The following is a 24,730-nucleotide window of genomic DNA, read 5'->3' on the forward strand; positions in this document are numbered from 1 at the left end:
ACAGATTTTTACCTCTTTAGAGCCTGTCTGCTTTGCATACCCCGGGATACAGCACCCAGCATCTGCTAGCCACAGATAAAATACTCCTGAAAGTCTCTGATCCAGATACCCTCCATTGTGCTGCTGAGCAACACCCTCTAGACACCTAAATCCTCTCTTCCATCCTCTTCTTCCTCAGGAATTTTCTTGACCTCCCCCTTTCTGGGAGGTGCTCCATGTACAGAAGACTCTGGATGGCCTCATGTGGTGAAGGAATTCCCCATACACCACCCTGTCAGTTGTCCAAATAAAGCTCATTGTGTGCTATTGCTACTTCATGGTCATTTCTTTTTTCTTCTTTAACCCCCAAGTCTCTTGAACTCACTACAAGTGGTGATTTAAAAGGGAGAGGGGGGTCTGGGTGGCTCAATCAGTTGAGTGTCCAGCTCTTTGTTTTGGCTCAGGTCTGATCTCACGATTCGTGGGATCAAGTCCTGCATCAGGCTCTGCATTGCCGGTGAGAAGCCTGCTTGGAATTCTCTCCCTCTCTCTCTCTCTCTCTCTGCCCCTCCTTTGCTCATGTGCTCTGTTTCTTTCATTCTCAAAATAAATAAATAAACTTTAAAAAAATGAGGGGAGAGAATTTTGGAAATCAAAAAATTGATATGGGGTCTACCCAGTCAGTAGGACAATCAATTGGCAAAAAGATCATGGACAGCATTAGATGCTTGGGAGTCAAAATTTGGAACAGCTTCACATCAATTTGGTGTGGCATTGCTGTGTCATATTGTACTCTATATTTTTTGTACTCTCTCCCAGTGCCTCATCATCTTGGACAAATGGTACCACCGATATTTGAGTGATCTTGTGGCATTGGAACAGCCTTTTGGGGCCAGAGGCCCTGAGTGGCCCCAAGAGGGAGGTCAGGCCACCCAGCTGGTCTTCCCCTAGGCAAGCACTGGACAATATAAGACTTTTGGGCCTGAATAATAATTTAAAAAAAGTTGGAACACAGCCTCTGGAGAAAGGGTGGGCTAATTCTGACTCCACAACAGGCTGTAGCAAGAGGGGCTCCCCATAGCAGGCTAGTGATTTAGGGAACTCCTGAGATGGGAGAGAGACAGGTAAAAGTGGATGAGATCAAGATGTCAGGCTGAGGCTGGTCTCCTTCGTACATGGCAGGGATACGCCTTTGTAAAGAGCTAGCGTGCATCTGCTGCTCCTGTCTGCAATGGCCAACCAGTAGGCTGGGCTGGCTACAGCATTACTTAACATGACAAAATGCAAGGAAGTTTATATTCCTGCCCCTCCCGGGACTCCAAAGTAGGTGGTTGTCCTAGGTGTTCCAAACCATGAGGCAAGACACTTGGGCTCTGCTGCTGCTTCTCATGGGTACACTGTTTCTTCAGAATGCCACTGGCCGGATAGGCAGGAGCTGGAACTCCAAGGGAGAGGACCTAAGGGAGGATTCTGGAGATGACTGGTGCCCCCTAGAGGAAAAGGCAGCACAATACCACCATGATAGTCCAAAAGGAACCAAATAAACTATCTGGGGAGGATTAGGGCAGTTAGTGGAGATGTTGGCATCTCAGAGTTAAGTAATCCTCATCCTGGTATTCCCAATGTAAAGGGATTTCCCTGGATTTAATTTTGTTATTTCTTTTTTTAAAAGTTTATTTATTTATTTTGAGAGAGAGAAAGAGAGAGAGAAAATCCCAAGCAGGCTCTGCACTGTCAGCCTTGAGCCTGACACAGGGCTTGAATCTACGAACCGTGAGATCATGACCTGAGCCAAAATCAAGAGTCCAAATGCTCAACCGACTGAGCCACTCAGGTGCTTCTCCCTGTACTTAAAAAAAAAAATTACCTCATTCTTAAACTTTAAAAGATGACTGAATACTGAACTACACTATTTATACATGCATATTTGCATGGTGTTAAAAGTATTTTTTTTATGGTGAGTTGGGATAGCGATAAGCTGGTGGAAAGGAAGAGAGCTAGAGTATTCTGATGGGCAAGAGGCATACAGAAGTCTTCTAGGGTCCTGGCAATGCTCTATTTCTTGATCTGGACAAAAATTCATTTAGCTGAACATTTGTGCTTCATACTTTTTTTTTGTACATGCGTTATTTATTTTCCACAATAAGAAAATTTAAAGGAAAAAATGTGAACTAAGACTCTCTGAGTATTTGAAGAAAACCCTTGATATGAAAGTAAAAAAACCCAAATAAAGAGAAAATCAGACTCCAGAGGAAAAAGAAATTCAGGAAATGAAGAGAACTTAAAAAGAAAAAGTTAATTCGGTCAAAGAAATTCTTTGAAAAATTACATCCTCAAACAAGAACAAAATGTAATAAAAAATGACATAGAGACCCAAAAATAGACAAAAGATCTAAATAGACACCTCACCAAAGAAGACACACAGGTGGCAGATAAGTATATGAAGGGACTCTTAACATCATATGCCATTGGGGAATTTCAAATTCAAACAACAGTGAAGGGGCACCTGGGTGGCTCAGTTGGTTAAATGCCTGGCTCTTGACTTCAGTTCAGGTCATGATCTCATGGTGTGTGGGATGGAGCCCTGTGTCAGGCTCTGTGCTGACAGTGCGGAGACTGCTTGGGATTTTCTCTCTCCTTCTCTCTCTGCCCCTCCTTCACATGTGCTGTCTCTCTCAAAATAAGTAAATAAACTTTTAAAAAAATAAAAAAATAATAAAATGAGATGCCATTACAGTCCTATTAGAATAGCTAGAATCCAAAGCACTGACCATACCAAATGCTGTCAAGGATGTGGAGGAACAGGAAATTTCATTCACTGCTGGTTGGAATGCAAAATAGTGCAGCAGCTGTGGAAGGTAGATTGGCAGTTTTTTACAAAGCTAACCATAGCCTTATCACACGATCTAGCAACTGTGCTCCTAGATATTTACCCAACTGATTTGTTATGTCCAAACAAAACCTAGACAAAAATGTTTATAGCACCTTTATTTATAACTGCCAAAAAGTAGAAACAACTAAGACATCCTTCAATTGGTAAACAAATAAACAAATTATGCTATGTCCATAAATGGAATATTATCTGGTGTTTTAAAAATGAGCTATCAAGCCCCCAGAAGATATGGATGAATCTTAAGTGCATAGTGCTAATTGAAATCAGTCTGAAATGCTACTTACTGAACGAGTCCAACTAAGGAGGTTAAATGGATGAAACACAAGGGATTTTTTAGGGCTATGAAACTAGTCTATATAATACTGAAATGATGGATACATGATATTATTCATTTGTCAAAACCCCATAGGGCTTTACAGTACAAAGAGTGGTGGGGAAAATCCTATGATGGAATGTAGAGTGTGACAAAAAAAATCTTATGTATTACTAATGTGTGAAACAACCTCACTGAAGGGGGGGTGGGGTAAAGGTGCTGATCTACATCTTTGGAAATGAGTGGAGTCTGTAAGACTAAAGGCAAAAAGGACTGCATATAAGTACCATACTCTTGTTGATAAAGTTGTTTCATATAGGTAAATTAGTTAGCAATTCTGATATGGTTCTATGTGTCTAGAATTGAATAGTAAATGGATGGCAGAGGGTAGAAGCCAGGTTTCTCACTGGTGCAGTACGAGTTTACAGATAAGGAAGGGGAGAGGCTAGAATAATCCATATGGTAATAGAGTCAAAAACACCAGTATGAACTCATGTACAAACTTAACACAGATACAGATGGTTACATACAGAAATATTTAGAGATGTGTTTATATACACAGGCTAGTAGACACACACACACACACACACACACACATAATCCTTGCTCTGACAGCAGAGAAGACCCAGACGCAACAACACCCCAGTAGCAACAAGCATACCTAGTGCCCAGGTCTTGGTTTCTAATACCATCCTCCAATAATAAGCACCAGGAATCCTTGGAGAAATGAATGAGTCTACAATTGGGGAAGAAAATACACAGGAAGAGCCTGGAACATCTTATAGTTCCAGAAAGGAAGGAATTGTTCAACAAATAACACACACACACAGACCCACACCACACCACACCACACCACACCACACCATATACTGATACGGCTATGTCAAAGGGACACAGGAGCCAACTAAAAGAGTTCCCAATGGCCCAAACTGGATCAATATGAACAACAAAATAAATAAAGAAGTACTGGATTACAACCCAAAATATAAAATAAATACTCTGGAGTCTACACTGACATTAATAAATGGTTAGATAAATTTAAAAATAGGGGATACAAATCTCCTGTGCAGAAAAATCACAAATAATTTCTGTACATACTCTGCCCTCAGAAAATGGAGTATAATTCCCTACTCCTTAAGGACAGGCTGGAGATGGTCTTTTCCTGCCCAAAAGTAAGTGTACTTTTAGAACAGGGGGGAAAGAATAACTTCACAATGGAGAAATCTGACAAACACTATAGCAGCCAGGTGACCAAAATGATACTATATTGCCTTGATATGATGGGATGAAAATGTGCTTTTGTTCCATGACCTTCCTCCCCCAAACCAGTAACAACAGTCTAACCACGAAGAAAACACCAAATTCCAATACAGGAGCAGTTTACAAAACACCTGACCAGCATTCCTCAAAACTGTCAAGGTCGTCAAAAACAAGGAAAGCTTGAGAAACTGTATCAGTCAAGAGGAGCCTAAGGACACATGATGACTAAAAGCCATGTGGTATCCTGGATGGGATCCTGGAGCAGGAAAGGACATTGGATAAAAACTAAGGAAATCTGAATAAAGTACGGACTTTAGTAGTTAAGGATAATGTATCAAAATTGGTTCATTAAATGTAACAAATGTGCCACACTAATGTAAGACATCAATAAACTGAGTGTGGAGTATGCAGGAACTGTCTGTACTATCTTCTCAGTTTTTCTGTAAATCTAAAATGGTTTTTGAAAATAGTTTACTTACAAAAAATAAAATAGAGAACAAGAAAAAGATATTAGAAATAAAAAGTAATTACCAAGAGTAAGAGTTGAAAAATAAAGTTGAGGAAATGTCAACATTCATAAGGAGATAAAATGCATAAACATAATGTCCAGCATCTGACTAACAGGCATACCAGAGAGAACAGAAAAAAAAAAAAAAATGGAAGAGTGGAAGTCACTGAAGAAATAATAGAAGAAAATGTTCCAGAAATGAGGAGATAGTCTTCAAATTGAAAGAGTCTTTCAAGTGGCAAGCAAATGAACAAAAAAGGACCCACATCTATACACACCCTTGTGAACTTTGAGATCAAAGACAAATAATCTAGAAAACTTCTAGAGAGGTTTTTTTTTTTAAAGGTCACCTTTAAAGGAATAAGCAAATTTCTTTTCAGCAGCGCTGGATACTAGAAAAGATTGATATGGTCTTCAAAAATTTGAGGGAAAATAATTTTGTATCTTGAATTCTAAAACTTGCCAAATAATGAACCAAATTTGAAGGCAAACTGGGGCACCTTGGTGGCTCAGTTGGTTAAGTGCCTGCCTTCGGCTCACATCATGATTTCATGGTTCCTGTGTTCGAGCCCCGCATTGGGCTTTTTGCTGTCAGCGCAGGGCCCGCTTCAGATCCTCTGTTCTTCTGTCTCGGCAAATTAAAATGTGCAGGTCTCAAAGTTTTCTTTCCATGACCTTTTCTTAAAGAAGTTTCTATACTCTGGCAAAATAACCCAAGAACAAGAAAAATGTAGGATCCAAAATATAATGGAACTTTCAAGGGAGGAGGAGACTAGGGTATTATATAAAGCTTTAATATAAGGGAAGCAAATAGAACAATAACACAACTTTTAGTAGTATCAAAAGAACTCCATTAATAACAGGAAATATCTGTCAAATCAATAAAGATAAGTGAATTTAATTAATTAAAAGAAAAATTTCAGATCACAAAGTAAAACTCAGTATTGTGCTGTACAGAAAGCAAAATGACACCAAAAGCACAAGAAACAAAAGAAAAAAATAAACTGGATTCCATCAAAATTAAAAACTTTTATGCTTTAAAATTAAAAGACAATACATAGGAGAACATTTTTGTAAATCACATATCTGATAAGCAACTGATATCTAGAGTGTATAAAGAACTATTATAACTCCATAGAAAGACAAACAACCCAATTAAAAATGTGCAAATGATCTGAATAGACATTTCTCCAAAGAAGATATACAAATGGTCAATGAGTCTCAAATATTGAAAAGATTTTCAATATTATTAGCTATCAGGAAAATGCAAATCAAAAGCATTAAAAAGACAGATAATAACAACTCTTGGCAAGGATATGGAAAATTTGAAGTCCTCATACATTGTTGGTGGGAATGTGAAATTGTACAGCCACTGTAGAAAACAATCTGGTAGTTCCTCAATAAATTATATGATCTAGCAATTATACTCCTATGTTATCTATCCAAGAGACATAAAAGTACAAGTCCACATAAAAACCTGTATACAAATGTTTATAACAATATTATTCATAATAGCCAAACAGTGGAAACAACCAAAATATCCATACACTCTTGAATAAATAAAATGTGATATACCCATTTAACAGAGTATTTGTCAATTAAAGAAATGAAGTGTTGACACTTGTGAGTATAAAAGATTTTATTTCTTATTTTTAAGTTTCTTTAGAAGATAATGAGAGGTGCCTGGTGGCTCATTTGGTTAAGCGTCCAACTCTTGATTGCAGCTTAGATCATGATCTCATGGTTCCTGGGACTAGGCCCCACGTCGGGCTCTGTGCTGAGAGCACAGAGCTTGCTTGGGATCTTCTCCCTCTCTCTCTGCCGGCCCCCTCTCTAAAAATAAATGAATATTTTTAAAAAGATAATGAGTTATTTAAGGCAGTATAATAATAATATATTGTGTGCTGTTATGGGTTGAGAATTACATTCCTCAAACTCATATCTTGAAGTGCTAACCCCTAATACCTTCAAATCTAACCTTATCTGGAAATAAGATCATTGCAGATGCAATTAAGTAAGTTAGGATGAGGTCTTACTGGATGGAGTGGGTCCCTAATCCCTAGGGTGGGTCTTTAATCCAATATAACTGGCATCCCTATAAAAAGGGGAAATTTAGACAAAGACACACATACAGGGAGAAGACACGCCAGAGTGAAGGTACTACTGAAAGCTGGGGGAGAGGCCTGGACCAGATCCTTCCCTAGCGCCTTCAGAAGGAGTATGGCCCTGTCCACACTTTCATCTTGACTTCTAGCCTCCAGAACTGTGAAATGATACATTTCTGTGGTTTAAGCCACTCAGTTTGTAGTACTTTGTTATGGCAATCTTACTAAACTGATATATGGACTTAAGAACACGTAAAAATAAAATATATGACAACAATAGCACAAAGGCTGGGGGAAGAGAAATAGAAGTATATGGTTAGAGTGCCATGCATCAGCAGACTGTCACAAATTAAGGATATATACTTTAAAGCGTAAAGAAGTGCCTTAAAAAGCTTATGGCTGATAAATCAACAAAGGAGATAAAATGGAATTACAAGGGGCACCTGGGTGGCTTGGTTGAGTGTCTCACTTGGTCTCAGGTCAGGATCTTACAGTTTGTGAGCTTGAACCCCACATCAGGCTTGCTGCTGTCAGCCCAGAGTCTGCTTCAGATCCTCTGTCCCCTGCTCTCTCTGCCCCTCCCCTGCTCATGCTCTCTCTCAAAAATGAATAAACATTTTAAAAAATGGAATTACAAAAATATATTCAATTAATCTACAACAAGCTCCCCTCAAAGAGGAAAAATAATAGATGAGATAAACAGTTACATAATAAATACCCATATAGATTTAAATCTAGTCATATTAAGCATCACATTAAACATGAAGGTCTAAATATTCAAATTAAAAAGACAGAGATTGTCAGATTGGATAAAAAACAAGGCTCAAATTGCCTACAAGAAGCCTACTTTATTTATTTATTTATTTATTTGTTTGTTTATTCATTCATTCATTCATTCTCAAGTTAGCCACCAGACACTCCAGGTGGTTATATTAATAACAGAACAAGTAGTTTTCTTTTCTTTTTTTTTAATGTTTTATTTATTTTTGAGACAGAGCATGAACGGGGGAGGGTCAGAGAGAGGGAGACACAGAATCTGAAACAGGCTCCAGGCTCCGAGCTGTCAGCACAGAGCCTGACGCGGGGCTCAAACTCGCAGACGCGAGATCATGACCTGAGCTGAAGTCGGCCGCTTAACCGACTGAGCCACCCAGGCGCCCCCAGAACAAGTAGTTTTCAAAGCAAAGAATATAACCAGGAATAAAAAGAACCACTTCATAATGATAAAGAGAAAAGCCAATTTCTTAAGAGGACATAATAATCCTGAACATAAATTCACCTAATAATAGAGCTTCAAAATACATGAAACAAACATTTACAGAACTGAAAGGAGTAATAAACACATCCATAATTACAGTCAGATTTCAATACCCTTTCTCAATATTTGACAAAACAAGTAGAATAAAAATCAGCAGATATACAAAACTAGAATACTCCAATACTACGAATTGACCTAATTGATTTGTGGAATACTCTTCTAAATTCAGCAAAATACACATTGTATTCAAGTGCACACAAAATACTTACCATAATAGGGGCGCCTGGGTGGCCCAGTTGGTTAAGTGTCTGACTCTTGATTTTGGCTCAGGTCATGACCTCACAGTTGGTTAAGATCAAGCTCCACATTGTCAGCTGTCAGCATAGAGCCTGCTTGGATTCTCTCCCTCTCCTCTCTCTCTCTCTCTCTCTCTCTGCTCCTTCCCCTGCTTTCATGCACTCTCTCTTTCTCTCCATCAAAATAAATAAACATTTTAAAAAAAGAAAAAAAACACCATAATAGACCCTATTCCATGGCCACAAAGCAGCTAAAAATTGTAAAGTTATTCATCCCATACAAAGTGTGTTCTCTGACTACAATGGCATTATATGTCAATGACAGAAATGTATAAAATTCCCAAATATTGAAAACTAAATAACACAGTTCTAAATAATATGTGAGTTTAAAAAAAAAAAAATGAATTCAAAGGGAAAAGAGAAAGTATTTAGACTTGAATGAAAATGGAAACAAAATATACCAAATTTGTGGAATGCGTTGGAAGCAGTGTTTAGAGGGAAATTTATAACACTAAATACCACAGAGGTTTCCATCCAATAAATGGATGGAAAAGAAGATCTCAAATCTACGATTGCTGTTTCACCTGAGAAAACTAGATAAAGAAGGGAAAATGAAATACAAATTAAGAAGAATAAAGGAAATAATAAATATTAGAGCAGAAACTAAATAGAAAACAGAAAAACAATAGAGAAAAATAATAAAACCCAAAACTGGTTGATAAATGTATAAATGCCTAGGCATTTGGGGGTCGATCACAGAAAACGATATGACCACTAGGTGGCAGTAGCACACAATGAGCTTTATTTGGATGACATTCTGGCTAGGTTGGCATGATGAAGGAAATCCCTCAGAGCATGAAAGTGTCCATCCAGAAGGGGAGGGAGAGCAGGGAGCAAGCTTGTGTGTCTAGAGGATGTCAGTCAGTTACAACACTGAGAGCCTCTGGGACATGAAGCTTTGAAGGGCAGCACCAGTGTGGAGTCTTTTATAGCTACTGGGTTTATTTTATCTATGGCTAGCAGATGTTAGGTGTACTTTCCTGGAGTATGCAAAGCAGACAGACTGCAAATGGCTAAAAAATCTGCTTGTATGAGCTATTTTTAAAACTACTGTATGTGTAAAATTTGAGTTTTCCATCAGCAGGCTTTTGAGCTAACAGGTCCTAGGCCACTATGAATAAGCTAAAAACATAAGGCCAATATACAAGAGGTTATCTTTGGCTCATAATATAACAATCCATCCCTCAGACCCATGTTGCTTTATAATTTTAGTTGTATGTTAATTCATACTGCCTGAGTTTGGAGCCCATAATAAAGATTTTAAAGCCCCAGAATCCTGTGAGAGTAAAAACTAGAATTTCAAAGCCTATTTGCAGCTAGTCTGTAAGGAGAATAAGGTCAGAAAAGGAGATTTTGACTTGTTCCATTTGTTTAGTCCATAGAGTGTTATTATGGCCTCTTTGATGCATGCCTCTGGCTATCTTTAAAACACGTAGCAAGATGTGCTAAATATGCAGACCTCACTCCCCTCAGCAGCCAATAAGTCATCTAGGACTATGTGTTGATATATATCTGTCCTTGCCAGGAACTTAGGTAAGGAAAGTACACAGCAATACAGTAGGGGTTAAAGTCAGGGGTCATCTGCACCCAGCAGTAGAGGAATCTGATGGTCTTCTGGGTATTGTCCAAATGGTGTTGCCCACTCTGGCAGTAAGAGTTCCATCTGATGGGTGTCAGTTACAGATCCAGACTTGTCCTCAGTGTCTTTCGTGGAGCAAAGTACTTGAGTGGCAGATGACAGTGCCTTTCTCTCCAGATGGTGGTAGCTAAATGCTAGATGATGAGTGGGCACAGGCTCAGGACAGTCACAGAGCTGGTTCATGTCAGGTCCTCATCCCACATTTTGCTGAAGTCCTGATCAAATAGTTAGCCTTTTAGCTCCCAACCAGGAGTTGGTAAAAATAGAAATCTTAGGAAAATGTTTGTCAAGGGCATATGCTATTGCTGGAAGTATTGCACTCGGCTCGGCCCATTGGATGCTTTGGTCTCTCTCCCATACAGAATTTGGAGTGTCTGAATATGGGCCATAGGCTGAGATTGCCCACTGTTTGGCCTTTTTATGCCCTGTGCTCACTCCATTGGTAAAGAGATCATTGACTTTCTCGTTTTGTGAGTGGGGCTGCCCTACCTCTTATCCCCATTGAGCAAGGGATGAGACATCGCTGGGGACTTTGGCATGTTAATCTAGTGCCAGGGTATGTGGCCATGTCCTCATGGAGTCACGACACCCCATAGGGCCAGGTTAAGTTTGATCCCGTAGTAGCATTTCCATCTTAATAAAGTTGCAGCTTCAACTTTACAGGAAGCTTTTTTCCACTGTCCAGAACATAACAAGAATCTCCCCCCATAAGTATCTGGCTCTGCTCCAGCGTGGGCTTCCGTTCTGGTGAGTACCCAGTATGCTGCCCGTGTTGCCTCTCTAGGGGCAAACACCTGTAGGTTGAGTCTGGAAGCTGCTGGCACTAAAAGCCCATGGGTAAGCATGGACCTGTTCATTTGGTCTAGAGACTTCAGGAGGCAAACTTTGGGGTGGCCAAAGCTTCTAGTTTTAAGTCTTGCCTTCAGTTTATAGTGCTTGTTATTATGGCTCAGGTCTCCAGTGGAAAATGGAAAGCTATGGACGGCTGCATAGATGGGGGCCAGCAAATACTGAAGGCGAGGAACATGTTGGTTCTCCTTTTCTGACATGGGAGGTTTCAGGGCTGGCAGCCTGTCTCTCCCCAGGGTATTTGTTAGTCCGCGAGGGCTGCCCTAACAAAGTACATGAACTGGGCGGCTTAAACAATAGACATTTATCGTCTCACCGTTCTGGAGGCTGGAAATCCAAGATCAAGGGGTCAGCAGGGCTGGTTCTGTTCATGCTTCTCTCCTACTTCCTGAAGCTTTGCTTGCAAGTGTTGGTGTCACCCTCATTTTTGTCTTCATCTTCACAGGGTGTTCTCCCTGTGTGTGCATCTGTTTCCCAATTTCCCCTTTTTGCGAGGACACCAGTCCCACTAAAATAAGGACCCACCCTACTTTAGTAATGACCTAATCTTAACTAATTACACCAGCAATAACCCTTATTTCCAAAAAAGGTCACTTTGTGGAGTCCTGGGGGTTAGAACTTCAATGTATGAATTTGGAGGGAACACAGTTCATTTTTTTTTATTTTATATTTTATTTTTTTAAAGTTTACATCCAAATTAGTTAGCATATAGTGCAACAATGATTTCAGGAGTAGATTCCTTAGTGCCCCTTACCCTTTTAGCCCATCCCCCCCTCCCACAACCCCTCCCGTAACCCTCAGTTTGTTCTCCATATTTATGAGTGTCTTCTGTTTTGTCCTCCTCCCTGTTTTTATATTATTTTTGTTTCCCTTCCCTTATGTTCATCAAAGTCCTCATATGAGTGAAGTCACATGATTTTTGTCTTTCTCTGACTAATTTCACTTAGCATAATGCCCTTCAGTTCCATCCACGTAGTTGCAAATGGCAAGATTTCATTCTTTTTGATTGCCAAGTAATACTCCATTGTATGTATATGCCACCTCTTCTTTATCCATTCATCCATCGATGGACATTTGGGCTCTTTCCATACTTTGGCTGTTGTTAATAGTGCTGCTATAAATATGGGGGTGCATGTGTCCCTTCGAAACAGCACACCTGTATCCCATGGATAAATGCCTAGTAGTGCAATTGCTGGGTCGTAGGGTAGTTCTATTTTTAGTTTTTTGAAGAACATCATACTGTTTTCCAGAGTGGCTGTACCAGCTTGCATTCCCGGAACACAGTTCAATTCATAACAACCAGATGGCCATGGGTGAAAGACCCTCCCTGCCCCACCTTTCCTCTCCCTCTCCTCTCTTCCCTTTCTTTCTCCCTCAATTTATCTTCTCCCTCTCTCCTTCCCTTCCTCCCTCTCTCTCCCTCCAGAAGTCCAACTATTAGCGCTGGCTAAGGAAGTGAATGGAAAATGATTTAAAGTGAGAGAACTGACAAATAGGCACGTCAGAGCGAGGAGCAGGGCCAGTTACCGGCCACCACAGTGTTTAAGAATCTGGGGAGTCCCAAAGGCCTTCCCTGGGCATTTCTTCAATAGTCTGTGCCTCTCTGTAGAGGGAAGTCCTTGAAAGCCATACCCTCAGGAGAGCTTCATGAGAGGGAAGAAAAAGGTGCAGAACAGTGTGCCTGCTGGGCCCCCATTTGCTGTTTTGAAAGGGACCATATATAGCCACATTCCACTCTCCTTGAGGAGAGTTGGAAACTGTAGACTGCCTCTGTGTGATAGGGAGATTTTTTCGCTTTTACTCTTTGAGATGTTTCTTTTTTAAGCATGGGCAGGTTTCACTTTCCAATTAAAAAATAACAGTAACGAGTGAGTGGTAATGAACCAAGTCACGCCTCTGGAGGCCTCTGCCCACACTGCTGGAAGGCCTCTTGTGCATGCATTTGCATGGGTTACAAGAAACACAATGTTTTTGACTGGAAAGATAATTATCTTAATTCACCAGCCATGTCAATCAGCAGATTTGCCTCTGAATACCTTCTCAGTCTTCCCCCAAACCTGCTCTTTCTTGAAAGTTTCTTACCATTATGGGCATTCAAAGGACTCAGAAGCTAATGTCAAGATTTGTTGAATAGTCTGAACAATGGCAAGTGCCCAATTTTGGAATAAGAATGTGCCTTCTCAGGGTGGCAATATTCACAAGATGAACACCGATACTTGAGCATTTCCCATGTACCAAGCAATGCCCATGCACGATCCTATTTCCTTCTAACAACCTCTCTACAAGGGGGTGGGGTGCGCCACCATCATCTCCACAGGAACCAATCGGTAGAGTTACTCAGGCAAAGTCAAACAGTGAGTGTGCTGGCAGAGCCAGGATTTGAGACTAGGTCTGGGCAAACTCCAGAGCCTGAGCACGTAATCCTCAGCTGCTAGCTGAGGTAAAGGAAATGTGAAGCCACATATCACCAAATCCAATGTTAAATTAAGCAGTGAGACTGAAACACAGAGGAAACTGAAAAATCACAATGAGGTAGCCCTACCTATTAAGCTACCTACTGTGTGCTGGGCATCCTTCTGAGCATTTGCGCCCCTATGATCTCTCTGTGCAGTGGGCATCGATGCCCTCAGGAGGAGGAAACCAAAGCTTAGTGAGCTAAAGTGACTTTTGCCCTAGACCACATAGCCCACAGGTGGCAGAAGGGGAATAGGACTTGGGGTCATATGACCCCAAAGCACCCTCTCTTGGCACATCCATCCTTGTTCCTGTTCCTCCACTGAAAGTGATCTCAACAAATTCCTGAATGAGCAGATGAATGACAATTCCTGAATGACAAGAAAACCACCATGAAGAGTCCCACCTCAATAACGCACGGCCCTACACTGCCTGAGCTGGGAGGCAGTCTGAGGCAAAGTCATTCTTCCTCTCTGCCTTCCCAACCAGAACCTGGGACACTGCTGACCAAGGAGGGGAGAACAAAGATAGTGAGTGGCTGGGGCTCTCCGTCTGACCTTGGTCCTCTCCCCTGGGTCCTCCTGTGTGCACATGGGCACTTGGCCAAGGTGCTTTGTGCTAGCTACCACTCTGAAGAGAAGGAAGGCCTCCCGCAGGGGTGATGGTCAGGAGACCTGACCAGATTCACTGGGACACTTAGCGAGTGCTGTGAGCTGCAGGCACGGCTGGGCTGAAATGGGTCCATATCAAGCTTCCAGTCACATTTGATGGATAAGGGAGCTCACTGTGGCTGTGAATCCAGGTGGGGTTGTGGAAGCCACTAGAAAAAAAAAAAAAACAGCTGGGTTGACTGAAGGGGCTTCTAACCTGCCATCTTGCTCAGACATCTATAGAAAAAAATGCTGTAAGGAGACTCCATGCTCTCAGACACTTTTTTTTTAAGCCAAGAAAACTTCAAAAGCTTCCCTGAATGGTTTAGACATGTGTCTGATGATTTCACAAGAGAGGATCTGAAAACAATGTAGATACCCACCCAAAGATGTCAAGTACTGAGACAATGCCTAGCATTCACGGCTGGTGTTCCCAAAGGTCCCACTCCAAGTCTCCTGCCTCTCTTTCTTGGCACTTAAAGAAATACCCAGTAGCTGATGTCTGCCAGCTTTGTGACTCCACTCCACTCGGAGCACCAGCCACGTACATCCAGACCAGCATTGGGCATCTCCTTGCTCAGGGAGCCCCGGGAACTTCAGATCACCCTCACTCGCCATTTTCGCCACTCCGGTTGGGCTTGCCCGTCTACGCTCTGTCCTCATTAATGGTTCCCTACCCTCCTATCCATCCAGTCTTAGCCTCTTCCTTCTCCAACTCTAATGGCCAAACGGAACAAGTTCTAACAGTTCTCTCTCCAAAGATATTTCAATCTGTTGTGTCCTCTTTGTTCTCAGTTACTATCCAACTCAGAGACTCCGTCTCCCATCAGCGCTACTATGACCACATGGTCGATCCCCTGCTTCAACCATGCAATTCATCCTTCAGATCACAGCATATTCAGAAGACTAATACAGTAGCAAGAGCAAGTTACTCCGGAAGGAGGAAAGAGAAAGGAATCGGGAGGCCCAGGTTAGAAAACCTGTGGCCTATAAGTCCACCTTCAAACTGTGGCACACTCCTACCTCATCTTGTCTCACATTTCCTGGAATCATTGTAGTTTCATGGATACACCTGGGGGAGTTCCAATCCTTGTGATACATTGCTTCTTCTGCTCACGATGTCTTCCTTGCTTGTCTGCCCAGCACATAGTTAAAGCCTGAGATCTGGAACCAGAAAAAGCCAGATTTGAACCTCAGCTCCAACTACTAGCTCTATGACCTTCATCCTGAGCCTCTTTCTGCATCCCTAATATAAAGGTCATATCAGCATTTATGTCATAAAACTGTTAACAGCCTTAAATGATATTACTTAAATTGTTTAGTGGAGAGGCATGGCACACAGTAAGCACTCAATAAATGTTATCCATCATAATCATCCTTGCCCCTCAGAAGTCAACTCCACACCGTCTCCTGCATGAAGTTTTTCTTGATCTCTTCTAGTTGTGCCCCCAGTAAACCCACCATAATGCATTTATAATTAAGTTTGCTTTCCTGGGTCCCTCCTCACATTGTGACCTAATTAAGGGCAGAAGCTAGCTGGTTCATCTTTGGTCCTCTGCTATTGAGAGAATCTGGCACCTATAGGGCTCAGTGTTTGTTGAATGAATTGGTTAACGAATGAAGAAAAGAGGAAGTAGGGACTATTCATTAGCCAAATTTACTGTGTACTTCATGACAGACTTTGTTCTGGTTGCTGGGGATACATCAGTAAATAGAACGGATGGAGTTCCTGCCCTCATGGAGCTCCCACTCTAAGGAGGAGGATATACTCAACAACAAACAAGTCAATATATAGTAAGTTGGATGGTGCAAAGCGCTCCCGGGAAAATAAAGCGAGGGGCAGGTGCTTTCTCCTATAAGAAAAGTTAGGCAAGGTGTCATCAATAAGGTGACATTTTAACAGAGATCAAAGGAAGTGAGGGAGCAAGGTTGGTGGATATTTGAGGAGACAGGGCAAGAAAGTGTGATGCAGACAGAGAACAGATGGGTGCATATGAATAAAGGGAAGCTGGCCAGAACACCATTTTATTCATCTGTAAAATAGGGACAATATCATCTCAAAGAATTAAGTACCATTGATGTCAAAATGTGAAGTGCCATATATTAGTTCAGCTCAACACACCGAATGGTGACAACAATATGGACATGGTTGTTGTCCCCTGGGACCCCATGGCCTCTTTGACTTGGTCCTCCTTCCCCCTGACATGGGTTTCAAAAGAGGTCAGCTTGGAATGGCTGTCCGTAACTACACTGGTCATCCACAGGTAAGTTCTTCGAGAGACCAGTGCTTCCTGACCTGTGCTGGTCTCACACAGAACTGGTCTGGGGAACTCTATTTCTCTGCTATCTCTAGCCAAAAAAAGTAACTTCTTGTTCAAAACATACAAGAAACGAGAGAATTACAAAGAAATCACTTCTTCTCAAAACTCAAAGGGCGGGCAATCAAATAAACCTCTCTCCTTTTCTCTCCTGACTCTCAAACCGTGAGCACTGATTTCCCTCACCTACGGAGATCCTCACATATTGGAGACCAAACTCCATGTTCCTTTACTTTCAATCCACTTTTTAACATGTCATCATAAAACATTTATGAAGTTTTATTTAAAGCCTTACTCATTGCTCTCTAGTCAAATAAACCTAAGGAATGACTCGCTGCCCTAGGGCCTGATATGCTTTGAACCTCCCTTCGTGCATCCATCATGGAAAGAACCTTCAGCACAGGTCTTTGTAAGAACTGAGCTAGTCCTGGGGAGCACAGATCCAAACCCTCCTCCCCCAGAGTGAGTGGTGTTTTCCCTAGTTGTTCCTTCATATCCTTCTTTTAATTCAAATCCTGCTTTGAGGCAGCAAGAATGTTTTTTAAAAATCTTATAGTAAATCCTTTTACAAACGGTCATCTCCAAGTTTTGGTCAAATCTTTACATTTATGTACTGAGCTTGCTTAAAATGAGGCATACTAGTAATACTGTGATACAGCCCACCACTTTCTTTAAAAAACCAATGAACATATGAAATGCCTATCTGTAGCTCAACATACCAAAATGAGCCAACTTGAGACACATGCATTTTTGTAACATTTCTAGCCCATGTCTACACTAGGCAATTCCACCTCTCAGGACTTCTCGAACATCTCAGCAATCCTTTTATATACAGGTAACCGACCTCACTTAACTCCACACTACACGTACCTGTTCCACAGTGCATCTGAGATGGGAAAGCGGCTACCTCTATGGCAGGAGGGGAAGATCATAACAGAGACCATATGGAGCCTGGCCTGACAATCTCTAAGAGGAAGAGTAGTATGCAGGTGGGTGAGAAGTCAATTTGGAAACAATGGTTAATCTAATGCCCTCCAAAACAAAACAAAACAAAACAAAATTGCAGAGCATTTTACTAGTAAAGGGGTCCCTCTCTGGCTCCCAGGGCACAATCTTGGCAGGCCAGAAGGCAGTCGGATGATATAATTAAATGCTGCAAGAAAAAACCCCCATCAACCGAGAATTCTGTATCTGGCAAAAACTATCCTTCCAAAATGAGGGAGAAATTAACACATTCCCAGATAAACAAGCGCTGTGGAAATTCACTACCAATAGACAAGCTCCACAAGAAATGCTTAAGGTGGTCCTCCAAATTGAAAGAATACTAGTAAGTAATTCGAAGCCATACAAAAATGTAAATCTTTCCAGTAGAGCTAACTACACGGACAAATATAAAACTTAGTTTTATAATTATAACAACTTCGTTTACAGGATTTAAAATACAAAAGCATAAAAAATAACTAGAAGTCTCTTAGTGGGTACACAATATATATAAATGTGATTTATGATTTCAGTAACATAAAAAGGGCTAGACTATAAAGTAGCTTTTGTATGTGATTGAAATTACAGTTTAAAAACATTTGTAGCTTAGTATGTTATATGTAATTACCATAACTACAAAAAAAATGTCTATAAACACATCCCTACACACTGAAAACTACAAAATGTTGCTCAAAGAAATGAAAGAGAATATACAGATCCTGTGTTCATAGACTGGAAGACTTAATATTGTTAAAACGTCCAGCACTACCCAAAGTGATCTATAGAACCAGTGCAGTCCCTATGAACACCCCAATGACGTTTATTGAAGAAATAGAATAATCCGTCCTAAGTTTCATATGAAATCTCAAGGGACCCCAAATAGTCAAAACAATCTTGAAGAACAAATTTAGAAGACTCACACTTTTGGATCTGCTACAAACCTATAGTAATCACAACAGTGTCACGCTCTCTTTCCCTCAGTCACGTGGAGGCAGAGGATTGGGTGCACTCAAAATTGGGCTCCACCCATAACCCACCTCCATGACTGAGGAAGTCATTGCTGCTGGAAGTGTAATGGAGGTTAACACTGTTTTACAAGAGGTGCTGAAGACCACCCTTATCCATGACGGCCTAGCATGTGGAATTCGTGAAGCTGCCAAAGCCTTAGACAAGGGCCAAACCCATCTTTGTGTGCTTATATCCAACTGTGATGAGCCCACGTGTGTCAAGTTGGTGGAGGCCCTTTGTGCTGAACACCAAAATCAACCTAATTAAGGTTATAAGAAATTAGGGGAATGGGTAGGCCTCTGTAAAACTGACAGAGGGAAAACCCCATTAAGTGGTTGGTTGCTGTTCTGTGGTGGTTAAGGACTATGGCAAACAGTCGCAGGCCAAGGATGTCATCAAGGGATACTTCAAATGTAAGAAAAAAACCAAAACTTGGTTCTTGTTGCAAAAAAACCCAAAAAAAAAGTGTCACTCTGGCACAAAGACAGACATATAGCCTGATGGAATTGAGCCCAGAAATGATTTTTGACAAGGGAACCAAGGCCATTCAATGAGAATAAAGAATGATTGATGGGGGGTGGGTGATGGGTATTGAGGAGGGCACCTTTTGGGATGAGCATTGGGTGTTGTATGGAAACCAATTTGACAATAAAATTCATATATTGAAAAAAAATAAAATTAAAAAAAGAATAAAGAATGAAATGGGGAAAATATTTGCAAATTAAGGAGTTATTATCCACAATATATAAGGAATTCCAACAACTCAACAGCTTATTTAAAAAATGGGCAAAATATTTGAATAAGTAGTTCTCCAAAGAAGGTATCAAAAGCACTAAAATAAGATGTTCAATATCACTAATCATCAGAATACAAATCAAAAACACAATGGGTGTACCATCTCACACCCATTAGGATGGCTACTATTAAAAAAACCACACACACACACAACAAAAAGTAAGTGTTGGTGTGGTGGTGGACAAATTGGAATCCTTTGCACTATTGGTAGGAATGTAAAATGGTGCAGCCATTATGGAAAACATAATGGCAGTTCCTTAAGATTAGAATTACCGTAAGATCCAACAATTCTACCTCTGGGTAGAATTACTTCAAACAATTGAAAGCAGAGTCTCAAAGAAATATTTGCACACCCATGTTCATGGCAGCATTATTCACAAAAGGTAAAAGCAACCCAAATGTCCATGAACAGATGATGAATGGATAAGCTAACCATGGTATCTACATACAAGAGTATTTATTATTCAGCCTTAAAATGGAAGAAAATGCTGATACATTTCAACATGAATGAACCTTGAGAACATTGTGCTAAGTGAATACACCAGTCAAAAAGGATAAATAATGTATGATTCCATTTATGTAAGAGTCATAGTCAAAATCATAGACAAAGTAGAACAGTGATTGCCAGTGCTGGGGGGTGGGGGGTAAGGGAGAGAATGGAGTTACTATTCAATGGGTAGTTTCACTTTATTAACATGAAAAGATTTCTGGAGATGAAAGGAAGTGGTGATTGCAAACAAGAGTGAACAATGTCACTAACTGTACACTTAAGATGGCCCTTTAAGATGTCAGATTTTATGTGTATTTTACATATTTACAATTAACTTAAAATAATTATAGTCAACAATTCTTTTAACTGGATTAACTGGTTAATGATAAACAATCATTAACAAAATGATTGTTTCACTCCATTCAAATGGTCAAGGTTACCACCACCAAACACTGGGACAAACTCAAGGTCCTGTGGAGAGAAATATGCTTAACTATTTGGGAAGCAAGAAGCAAGCTGTCAGCAAGTTACTCATATGTAGAAATGTTACAAATGTTCACAATTGGTTAAATATAGGTGAAGGGCATACTGGGAGTTTATTTTGCCAATCTTGCCACATAATGGTTAATTGGAAATATTTCCAACATTAAAAAAAAAAAAAAGCCACTGTTAGGCCAGGTTTGGCAATTTCTAAAATAACCCATTGACCAAGGCTCATTTATACAGAAACAATCTTCTTCCATATAAGACAAATTCCGCAACATTTTGAATTCCTCAGGCATGATTGTCACTTTACACCTGACACCAACAGTTTTACCCTACATGGGAGAAACCATCAGGTAACTGGAGCTTACCCCATCAAATGGCAAAATGCTATATTGGTAAACTTTAAATCTTTTTTTTTAGAAAGTATGACTCTTACCTTTCTTGTTTAGAATTTTTAATGACCAGGGTCATCAACATAGGCTTCAATAGGTGGCTGTGCTTTTTTTTTTTTTGCTCTCACAAGTTTTTTTGAGGCTATTTATATGAAGCAAATGGATAGTGTAGAAAGCAATTGTTTCCATCTAGTGGTTAGCAAGCACCTAATAATATCTTTACGTACCTGCCTTTTATAGCTCACTATTCCATCTGTGCTTCTAAGCTTGTTGAAAGCAAATGTAGAGATTGAGATTCTTTTGAGTAAAGTGCATACACTGCATGTTATTTTGTCTGTTCAAAAGCTTTTATGGTGAGGTTTTCATGTTTTTTTGAAAATCCAGGCTGTCAGAAATCCTATTCCAATTTGTATGAGTAGAATTTCTACAATTGAATTACTGGTGGGGTGCCTGGGTGGCTCAGTCGGTTAAGCGTCCAACTTCAGCTCAGGTCACGATCTCAGGGTTTGGGAGTTCGAGGCCACGTCAGGCCCTGTGCTGATAGCTCAGAGCCTGGAGCCTGCTTTGGATTCTGTGTCTCCCTCTCTCTGCCTCTCCCCCACTTGTACTCTGTCTCTCTCTCAAAAATAAATAAAATGTAAAAAATAAAAAAGAATTACTGGTTCTTGGGTTTAGTCATTTTGACTAATTAAAGATTCTTCATAATTAAATCTAGAGACTACTAAAGTAAGTTCAAAGTATCACAAAAACAAAATACAGCCACAAACTATAATTATCTATCCCAACTGCCCAAGTGCCATCAGTAACTGGCACAGTAATTTTCAGTTATATCCACATTTCCTCTAACGGCGGTATTTCTCACCCTGTTTTTCATTATAGCACCCTTCCCAGGAGAAAACATCTATGTAAATTAATTAAAATCCAGTAATTAAAGTTTCCCTAACAAGACAAACAGTAAGAAATAGGATTTTGTTGGTATTTCCTTTCAACCCCAACTAGGGTACTGTGATTCAATTCTGACGCTAACCACTTGGGAGTTAGCACTGCACTCCCCAGGTTTAAGGGCTCAGTCTTCCACAATACTGCCCCCATTTTGGATGCCAGCAGCAAGAGGGTCCATGCCCACTTTTGACTAACTGGTTACAAATCTGGGGGTTTCCATGAACCCCTCAGGTTCAAAAATTTGCTAAAATGACCGCCAGAACTCAGGAAAGCACTATGTTTATGATCATTTTTATTACAAAGGAAGACCAACGAAATGAAGACACACAGGGCAAGTTCTGGGAGGAGACAGTTTCCACACACTCTCCTTGTGGAATGAAGGCACATCACCATCTCAGCTCAGTGTGCTCACCCATCAGGAAGCCCCAGTGAGCTTCCGGGTCAAGAGTTCTTAACTGGGGTTTCACTACACAGGCATGATCGATGACACCATTGGGCACGTGACTGAACTCAATCCCCTCACGCCAATCATGCATCAGGCCTGCCCAAAGTCTCAACTCTCAAATTACATGGTGGATCTTTCTGGTAACAGCCCCCACCCTAAAGCTATCTAGGAGCCTACCATGAGCCACCTCATTAGCGTCACAAAGACATTCCCACCACCTACACGGCTTAGAGCTCCTTGTTAGGAACCCAAGATAGAGACCAGACAAATTCCTTAAATTCCTTATTATGCCACAGTCAGGTAGGCTGAACACGGACAGTTTACAAACCACTGTAATATTTAAGACTTTTTTCCCTCACCAAAAACCAATTTTCACCCCCGAATGAGAATGGATCCTCTAAGACAATGAAGAGACAGCCCCCCAAAACCAGAATGGAACTTTATTGTGTAAAGTTTATAGAAGTATGAGTAGTCTTCTGTACAAAGTACACAACAAACAGTTTTAAATACAAGTGAGAGAAATGCGAGTCCTATGACATTTGATACAAGCGGAAGCATTTACAGAAACACTAAAAAAAAAAATTTAAAATATCCTCTTCTTTCTCCAAAGAGTCCATTGTGCATTTCTTAGAGATGGGTACACATCCCAGGCAAGGTCACAATGGCATTTTATTGCCCTCGATGCTGATTTTCACTGCATGTGCAGATCTGCTTTTTTTCCTGATATCTGTGAACTTTCTCATCTGTTTATCCAGTCGACTGATACCCTTCTTGGAGGTCCCCTGAAACTAAGAGTGGGGTAAAAATTAAAGAGCAAATTATCGAAATACACAAATCCAGTTTTGCCTTTCATCTCCGTTTGTCTGAAAGTTAAAAAGGGCTCTTATCTCTGGAATAATCATAATCTGCTTTGGTGACCTAAGGAATAGAGCAAGCGTTAGCAATGTACACATGTTAAACTCTCTCAATGAAGAGTAACGAACTGTGCCTTATTTTAAAATTTTGCCTCAGTCCATAGATATCTAGATGGAAGAGGGACGATTTAAACTATGATCCTCCCCGCAATTCCATCAAATTAGATTCTGACTGTATGCTTTTCCCTTTCAAAAGTCAGCATGGAGCTGACAGCTTGCCATATTCACCTTCAAACAGTGCCGGCATGAAGAATGATCTTCTGAGGCAAGGAAAGTCACCTGAGAAAAAGCATGAAGCCTGATGAACGAGGTTACAGGACGAGTAAAGTGAACCCGTCAGGCGGTTGAGCTCTAGTTTCAGACTTGAAGTGAATCTCTGCTTGGCCTCAGCAGGTTCTGTAGCCCTGGGCAAATGTGGCCCCTGGTCTGTACTTTCGGGACTGTCAGGAGAGGTAAATGAGGTAATACTGTCAAATACTAGCACACAGTCAGTGCTCAAAATAAGTATCAGCTGTTACCATCATTACTACTACTTTGGGATGGATCAGATTTATGATACATATACTGGATACAAGAAGAAAAGTAAATTAAGCCTTGGATCCAAGGGGCTTACCACTTCTTGCATCTGTTCCTGCTAGCCTCTTAGTTTTAAGATTTGGTTTTGGTTATTTTTTTCATAATTTGAAACAACTACACGTCTTGAAGAGATGCAGTCTCCAGAAATCGATACTGTTAGAAATGCTGAGAAGGTCTGCCACTTCTAACAAAGATCAGAGCCAATTCTTCTTGTTGACTAGTGTTACTGACAATTCTGATCTTTAAGAATGTTGAGTGGTTTATAAAGAGAGGAGTTTTTCTAATTCTTCTCCCCAGATGTTTACTACTGAACCATCTGTGCAGCTCAATCCTGAGACTGCTAAAAGAAGGGAGGGCCCAGAAGACACTCTGGGGGTGGGGCCAGTGTGGAGATGTTCCTTTGAGCTGGGGAGCCCCCCAAGTCTCACTCCACCTCTAGACTCAGCGTGTACCTCACACAGGAGCTCCTGTCAGTCTTGAACAGGAGCCATGTAGATCATCCACCCTAGATTTTCTGAAACAATCCCACATCCAAATATTATTTTATATAAATTTAATACTTGGCACTAGGACTCTGAGTTAGCATAAATATTCATTACCAGATGAGAAACAACTATGCTTCTCTCACGCTATCGAATCCCCAGATTTCCTAGACGGTCCTAGATATGTGACCTCCTTTCAGACAATGTGCCCTGATTCTTAGTAGTTAGTCCACATCAGAAGCCTTACCTGCTTATATCTGCACCAATTACTCAACTCCCAGCAGCTGTACACACCAGCCAATACTGTCTCCCAGGACCCTGACAATCTGAGCCCTCTAGCCTCCTCAAATGGGACATACCCAGATGACACGAATCCACTCCTACCTAGTCCTATAACTTTTAAGACTTGTGGCTGGCAGATGCCTAGTTTCCCCAAGTCTGGAAACACACAGGATATAGTACCTAACATGCCAAATTCAGTGATCTCTCTCCTGATTCAACTCTGTACCACTTCCTTAGGACAGTAAAAGTGTATGCTGCACTGTTTTATCAGAGAAAAACCAAAAGCAGCTTAAAAGATCAGCAAGATAGGTTTGCTTTAAAAAATTATGATACGACTGTATTTGGACACAATATT

The 24,730-nt window shown here is 40.7% G+C and overlaps 1 protein-coding gene, 1 long non-coding RNA gene and 1 pseudogene across 2 annotated transcripts in view; 1 reads left to right on the forward strand and 2 right to left on the reverse strand.

The window, feature by feature from the left end:
* Window positions 1-7,758: 7,758 nt before the first annotated feature.
* Window positions 7,759-17,985, reverse strand: LOC125911715 (uncharacterized). Its single transcript, XR_007454424.1, has 3 exons — window positions 17,453-17,985; window positions 15,288-15,428; window positions 7,759-14,434 (listed from the first exon to the last, which is right to left on the reverse strand). It is a non-coding gene; the product is annotated as an uncharacterized LOC125911715 (long non-coding RNA).
* A 619-nt stretch (window positions 17,986-18,604) lies between these two features.
* LOC125911444 (40S ribosomal protein S12-like) lies at window positions 18,605-21,866 on the forward strand (annotated as a pseudogene).
* A 678-nt stretch (window positions 21,867-22,544) lies between these two features.
* Window positions 22,545-24,730, reverse strand: part of IWS1 (interacts with SUPT6H, CTD assembly factor 1) — a 40,688-nt gene continuing 38,502 nt past the window's right edge. The window contains exon 14 of the mRNA XM_049615782.1: window positions 22,545-22,909. Within this exon, the coding sequence (XP_049471739.1) occupies window positions 22,778-22,909 (132 nt within the window). The 3' untranslated portion in view covers window positions 22,545-22,777. The remainder of the gene's footprint in view (window positions 22,910-24,730) is intronic.

Source organism: Panthera uncia (genome assembly GCF_023721935.1).
Source record: "Panthera uncia isolate 11264 chromosome C1 unlocalized genomic scaffold, Puncia_PCG_1.0 HiC_scaffold_3, whole genome shotgun sequence".
Lineage (NCBI taxonomy): Eukaryota > Metazoa > Chordata > Mammalia > Carnivora > Felidae > Panthera > Panthera uncia.